Consider the following 7,647-nt stretch of genomic DNA (forward strand, 5'->3'; position numbering starts at 1 on the left):
AATAAGTAACATAATTTCTTTATAAAAAGACTGGTAATGATTTCAGCGCCCCGTCCGCGATTTGAGGTCAGAAACCACGCCCTAAGCCAGGTCTTTTTTCAAATCCAAACGACTTCTTACCCTTCCAAGAGAATTTAACAATAATATATTTAAATTTATCATTTATTTATTCATTACCATTAATGTATTACTCAAATAGAGTTGTTTATCATATTCGGCTGAAGACACTAAACTTTGATTTATATAAGATTGCTTCTGCACATGGATGTGCAGAGTTGAACTTATAACTTCGAGCTTTTGTAATTTATAATAAATCACCGGCAGGCTTAGAGAATCACCCACCCTGGATGATGGCAGTCTGAGGGATCAGCCGCCAAGGTTGGGCTCCAGGGGCTGTCCATAGCTAGGTCATTTCAGTCCCAAACGCAATCAGTTCCTACATCCATTCACTCTCTTATATTTACATACTATTCACTAAGTTAAGGTGATGGAGTACTCTCACTCATTACACTTTTTGTATATTAACTTAATTGAGGGTTGATGTGTACTCAATATTACGCCATTGCTCCTCTCACATTAAACATTCATGCCAATAAGTACATTCACTCTCAACACATGCTAGGGATATAAAACTATCCGTACATACATAAAGGTGCAGAGCTGAGTCTAACATTTCTTGCAGGCCTGGAGAATCACCTATCCTGGGTGTTGGCAGTTGGAGGGGTTAGCCGCTGAGGTTGGGCTCCAGGGGCTATCCATAGCTAGGTCATTTCAGTCCCAAACGCAATCAGTTCCTAAATCCATTCACTCTCTTATATTTACATACTATTCACTCAGTTAAGGTGATGGAGTACTCTCACCCATTTTACACGTATTGTATATTAACTTAATTGAGGGTTAATGGGTACTCACAATTCTGTTCCTCTCACACTACACATTCACGCCAATAAATATGTTCACTCTCAACACATGTTGGGGACATAAAACTATCAGTTCTAAATCATAAAACAGCCCTGTTTCCTCCAAGAATCAGAACATGGGACCCAAATATTTGCTGCCAATTCTCTCATCCTGTCAACACTATGCGCTCTCTATATGGAGCCAAGGAATTGCACTTTCTATTTAGTTGGGACACATCAAGCAAATGACTCTCACTCTTAAATGCATTCTTACTTATTTAGATACAATTCCCTCATGATGGTAGATGATATTCCTAAATTACCCTTTATACCTATTGTTTGACTAACCTAATTGAGGCGCGATATCAAACTCTCAGTACCTCACTTGAGGAATGAAGAGCGCAGACTGTTCTGAAAGGGTTACATACAGTCTTTCCTATTTACATGCCACTGACTTAGCATAATGGAGCATTGGATATTCCTCCATCACCCTCTTACACATATCGTTGAGTTGTCAATATTATAACATTCATGCTAATAAATACATTCCGTCTCAACATACACAAAGAATCACAAGATGAGATATTTATAAAGTAGTATATTCATTAAGACAAGTCTCAAGCACTATTCACATATCAGTTTCATTCCTACATGCTCTCTATAAAGAGCCAGTGAATGAAAACTTTCAATTAAGTGGGACACTTTAAGCAACCTTTCTCTACATTACAGAAACATATGCAGGCTTTGCCCTAAAGCCCCAAAAGTAATTGTCTGTGTGTCAATCGCTTAATAAGCTTAATTCATTCAAACCACGAACAGTGGTATGCTACATTCATCTTGGGACTGTCCACACCGGCCCGGATAGGCAAACTGAGATGATCCGAAAAGACTTCAGGTTCATCACCCATCATCTCACCACTATATTTCAAAGAACATTTTAACAAAAGGGATGGATGATATATGGAAGTTAAGTGGTAAATGATTACTGATTTATGTAAGCTCAAATCTGCTCATACACGCATATACAGAGTTGAACCCATCACTTCTCACATTCCACTGGCAAATCCATCTTTTGTAATTTATAATAAAACACTGGCAGGCGTCGAGAATATTCCACTCTGGGTGTTGCACCTCGGTCTTATCCATCCAGCCATCGAGGATGGACTCCAGGGTCAACAGCTAGGTCATTTCAGCCCCAACGCAATCAGTTCATAAATACAAATCCACACTCTCAATCCCTCTTAAATACATTCTTTCCTATTTACATACCATTCATTCAGTCCCTTACACTTTTTATATAATAATTAACCTAATCGAGAGTCAATGAATTTTGCCATTGTGCCTCTCACACTACACATTCGAGCAAATAAATACATTCACTCTCAACACTCGCCAGGGATACACAATTATCAGTTCTACATACAATAATCCTGTTTTCTCCAAGAATCGGAACAGGGTCCCAAAGGACAAGCACAATTGCCTGGCATTCCTTCACTCTTTAAAAGGAGCTAAGGACACCCTTTAATTAAGTGACACATATAGGTTCTCAAAAGTGTCCTATGTCAACCTCGCATGGCCTATGTTTAACCGGGTGAGGATACCATTCTTCTATGAGTCAGATCCTCATAGGGTGGCCTATCAACAGTACTCCTAATTCAAGAACTTCTTTACTTATTTTTTTCCACAGTGATCAAGTCCGGAGGTTGGAATGTCCCATCCTTAACCACCCCGTCCGCCTTTTCGCTACTCTTCAGACATATCAGTGTACCCAAACAAACCCTTTTTACTGAAATGCTTCAGTTTATGGTATCTCTCCAACAGGGTCGCTGGAGGACAACAGAATCTACTCTGAGGGCATGGGTTAAGGTAAGTAGTGTTTTATGATTAATTAATAAATAATAAATAAATAGCAGCCTAGATGTGTAGGGAGGATTATGCTGAATGATAACATTGTTTTATTCTACCTATTATTCCACGTTATTATTATTTTTAGTTCTTTTTATTCTTATGTGTATATTTATTTATTTCCTTATTTGTATTCTTGTTTATCTTAATTTCTTCTACTTAATCTATTTTTATTGTGTTTATTGCATTTAACTAATTCATTATATTAGTTTCTATTTAGTTATTAATTTTATTTCAGGAAAATTTATACTTTTGTTAACCGTTTACAATAATTTATAATCAGAGAGGTTTGTATTATTTTGCAGTGTATAAAATTATTTATTTATTTTATTTGTATACTTTAGTCTGTTACTATTATTATCATCATTATTACTATTACTATTTTGTTCTCACCACCTTCCATTAATAGAGTACCCATACCGTATTGTTTATTTTTTATTGAATACATTTATGTTCATATTATTATAATAATGCTATAAATTTATTAAACTATATTATCGTTATTATTGTTATTATTAATTAATAAATAAGGAAGAAGATTTTTGATCTTTGATATACTCATTTTATTAAGTAAAACAATTTTTAATTGCAACCTTGCATTAATGATGATCGTTGATGTATTTTAACATTTTTTTTAAATTCATAATCCATATAGTATTGCAGTAGAACTAAACATTCAAACTTATTTATAGCCATTTATAATAATGCAATACTGAATTATATAGAAAGTATACAGAAACACAGAAATTTATCCGATTTCATTGTAAAATTATTTGGAATGGACAATAGAGTAAAGCTAGGCTAGATTAGATTTAGCTAAATCGGATTGGAAAGTTTCATAATAATTTAAGATAAATGTCAGAAGAAAATTCATAAAAGAAAAAAGTACAATAAAGTGGTTTGTGTTAACTTGTAACGAGATTTTTAGTGTCTATTTAGTTATTAATTTTATTTCAGGAAAATTTATACTTTTGTTAACTGTTTACAATAATTTATAAGTGCTCTCCATGCCAAGAGCACCGTGTATACAGGAATTTTCTAAAATATTCTAATGGTAAAAACACTGAGGTGATAAGTCTCACAAGAAGAATTATTTAAAAAATAAAACATAATTAAAGCTTCGTCAGCGATGCCATGATAAATATACACTTTATGCTATCATAAAAACAATAAATATAGAAATGATTGAAATGACTTACAAATGTGGATGGTATGATGTAAAAAAATATACTAAACAAATAGTGTAAATATTCAAGTATCTTTTGAATTTTCGATTGACTCATTCAAGATTAAAAATATCTTGAATCAAAATTTTTGAGATGACCTATTATCCCACCTTCAAGAAGGAAGAATCATAAGATTAAAAATATCATTGAAAACAAATTTATTCTCAATCGAGGGCAAAAATTAACCAAATTTGATAAGGAAATCTATCTGGTCCAAGAAATTACAATTATATTAAAGCCATTAAAAAATTTTTAACGCACTATCAAAATAAATAGGAAATACAAAGAACAGACGTTTATAAGAAATCTTTATAAAAATGTATCAAATCAACTACTGAGAACAGCTAGGACAATCAAACAAAGAGGAAGTAGAAATTTTAGGAAGAATAATTAAAATACCGTAAATAGTACATCAAATAAATCATCAACTTAAAGTTCAATTATTGTTAGTTATCTGCAGGAAGAGTTCAATTTATCTTTTAGTTTAACACATCAGCTTTGTCCCATATTATATTTTTTATAAATGGTTTTAACATATGTGTGACTATTTGTTGAATTTCTAAAGCACCTAAAAAGGCTATAATATGAAATACTTATATTAAAATTTATATGTACATCTGTATTGTATTTTTCCAATCAGCAAATTGTAATTCACCCAGGCCCTAAAGATGAGCCAAATAAAGGTCAAATCGTTGGAAAAAAAGAAAAAAAAGTGTTTTTCTAAAATACCCTATTTCAGACCGCTCCTCATAAGTTCAACAAAATATTGAACAACCGTTCACTAAAAAAGACCAATTTTTAAAACATTTATAACAAAGAATGTTATATTTTATCATTTTTCTAACTTTAAATTGACTTGTTGAAGATAATTAACATCAATGGAAACAAAATTATTTTCTATTGAGGATAAAAATTAATAGACTGATAATGAAATCTATATGGGCCAACTAATTATTTATAATTAATTTTCAAAACACAAATCAATTCGAGAAGTGGTTATAGGGATCAATTATTGGGCATGAATTAATTTATTTTTATATGAATATTAAGATGGTATTACAACATTTGGTAGGTAGAAATGCTTACTCTTTTTTTTAATTGAAAAATTATTAGTTCATTATTAAATAATTTCGGTTGTATAATACCCAACTAACCATTGGGTGTTGCAGACAAGGAGGCAGCCCATTTTACAATGCTTTTTTTCATATTATTCTACATTAAAAAGCCATGGGCTGTACTGGGATTTGAACCCAGGACCACTAATGTGGCAAATACCGCCTGAATTTAGATCATTATTATCTATTAAAACATTATCATTATTAACAATGTTAAATTTATATTACCTAAGGGAAAATCGTTTTGGCTCAGAGCAGTGTACAACGTTGTGCAGCATCACCGACTTTGACAGCATTGACAAAGGAACTCTTGTTTTAATTAACAACTCCCGTTTATGCTGAAAATACAAAACAGACATTTAATATTGTTTGGATTGGCAGGATGGGATGACTTTTAAAAAGGAGTCTAATAATACTTATCTACCAGTATATGTAACTAAAAGACATATAAAATATACATTTATCTTAGCCAGTATATGTTACTGACTACTGATGTAAGCTCAATTCTGCACAAACATGTATATACATATAAATAAATATAGAATTGAGTTTATGACTTCACGTGGCATATACTTTGTGTTTTGGCAGTTCGAGGTTGGACTCCCTGTTCGACAACAAAAAAAGACCTTAGGAGCTGACAACAGGTCATTTTAGCTTCTAACATATGCAGCTTTTAAAGATATACACTCACTTTTAACATTATTTTCAATTTACATACCATTCACTCAATTAGTGTGGTTGAATACTCAGTATTCCTCCATCACCATTTAACTAGTCTAATTGAGGGTCGATGGAGTCTCAATACTCCACCATCAATCCTCTCATACTATACATTCACGCCAATAAATACATTCACTCTCACATGCTAGAGACACAAAACTATCTTTCCTACATAAGTATAACAACCCTGTTTCTACCAAGAATCAGAAGAGAGGACACAGATACTCAGTGATGTGCTCAAGCACAATTCTCGTATTGGGTGGCATTCCTATGTGCTCTCTACATGGAGACAAGGAAGAGCACCAGGGGGACACATCAAGCAACCTTTCTTTACATAATGGACAAATATGCAGGCTTTGCTCTAAAAGTAAGTGTCCATGTGTCAACCTTGCATGGCACAGGTTTCTTCACAAATGGAAAAAGCAGAGGTCGTCAATATACAGTAATTGTCTAATTGGTCGGGGGACATCTTCAGTGATACCATTCGCTGTGATTGAGAAAAGTGTAACGCGTATCACTGAACCTGAGAAACTCCATTTTCTTGAACAAAGACCCTGGTGAGCAGGGGAACCCAATCTAACTCGGAAACTTCGGTTCCTCAAGAAATCCTCGAGAAACTGAGATATTTGCCTCTGAATCCGATTTCCCGACATTACCAAAGCATATCTCCACGTAGTATCATACGCTTTTTATAGGCCAAAGAACACAGCCAGAGCCTGCGGTTTATTCAGAAACGTGTTCTGAATATTACTCTCGAGTCAAGCATGATCAACTGCAGATCAACGACGCCTACGGAATCCCACTTGATGCTGGCTGTAAACGCCTTTCGTCACAAGACATCAAGTCAAACTGTTTATAATGGTCACCCCACCTCTATTATTTCTATGGTATTCCTACATGCTCTTTGAAAAGGAGCCAATGAGTTACATCCTTCAATTAGGTAGAGAACATCAAGCAACCTTTCGCTATGTGCCGAACTCATACTCATGTTCTCAAAAGTGTCCATGTATCAACCTCAGGTCAGATCCCCAGAGGGCCACATAGCAACATACTCTTAATGCGCTCTATTTAAGAATTGTTTTTTCAATATATCACGCGATTTTGTTAAAGTCAGCCTGTTTTGGTTGCATTACATTATTATATTCTGGCTCTAAGTAGTTGATTTTTTTCCCACTTCATAAAATTCTTATTTAAGTTACTGTTTATTGCAAACCATCAGATTAGGACTAAATCGGTATAGGTTTGCAGGGAAAATTGACTTTGGAAAATTATCTTCAGGCAGAATGTTAATTTTATTAAAATGGAGGTACAGGGGTGAATCTGGGGGTTAGTCAGGAGGCCAATGACTGAGGCGCCTTCTTTCACCAGGCAAGTTAAAAAAAAAAACTTTTTTTTAAATGCGAAATAACATGGAAAGTATCCTTAATAAATAAAAAGTAATATATTCGGAAATTTCACGAAAGAAGGAAGGACAAAAGATGGCGATGAATCTGTTTAAACGTTTCATTATATCATGATTTTCACTAAATCTCGTTTATTCTTCGTTCTTTTTTTTCTGCAAATTAATATGACCATTTTTCCCCCAAAAATAACGCCCGAGACGAAAATATAAGATGGCTTTTTTCTTTTGAGAAACAAGTCAAAGTAAATCGGCCCGCTTATAATTAAAATGGTGGCTTTTAATTACAATACCTTCGGGTCTTCAGGATCCAGCATTTTACTCAGGACTGTCATTATTTTCGCTGTAGTTTTTCGCAAATCAGGATCAGACAAGCTCCCTCA

At 33.8% G+C, this 7,647-nt stretch overlaps 1 protein-coding gene across 8 annotated transcripts in view; it reads right to left on the minus strand.

The window, feature by feature from the left end:
* LOC106671748 (ataxin-2 homolog) overlaps positions 1–7,647 on the minus strand; it is a 44,122-nt gene extending 36,475 nt beyond the window's left edge. For 5 of the 8 annotated variants that reach the window (XM_014402705.2, XM_014402700.2, XM_014402711.2 and 2 more), the window contains exons 1-2: positions 7,558–7,646; positions 5,374–5,483 (exon numbers count right to left, since the gene is read on the minus strand). In XM_014402705.2, the coding sequence (XP_014258191.1) occupies positions 5,374–5,483; positions 7,558–7,599 (152 nt within the window). In that variant the 5' untranslated portion in view covers positions 7,600–7,646. Of the gene's footprint in view, positions 1–5,373; positions 5,484–7,557 lie in introns of all 8 variants that reach the window. The other 3 variants (XM_014402690.2, XM_014402687.2, XM_014402695.2) reach the window with 1 other exon arrangement.

The sequence above is a fragment of the Cimex lectularius genome, unplaced genomic scaffold (assembly GCF_000648675.2).
Source record: "Cimex lectularius strain Harlan isolate CLEC.00 unplaced genomic scaffold, Clec_2.1 scaffold61, whole genome shotgun sequence".
In the NCBI taxonomy this organism is placed as follows: Eukaryota; Metazoa; Arthropoda; class Insecta; order Hemiptera; family Cimicidae; genus Cimex; species Cimex lectularius.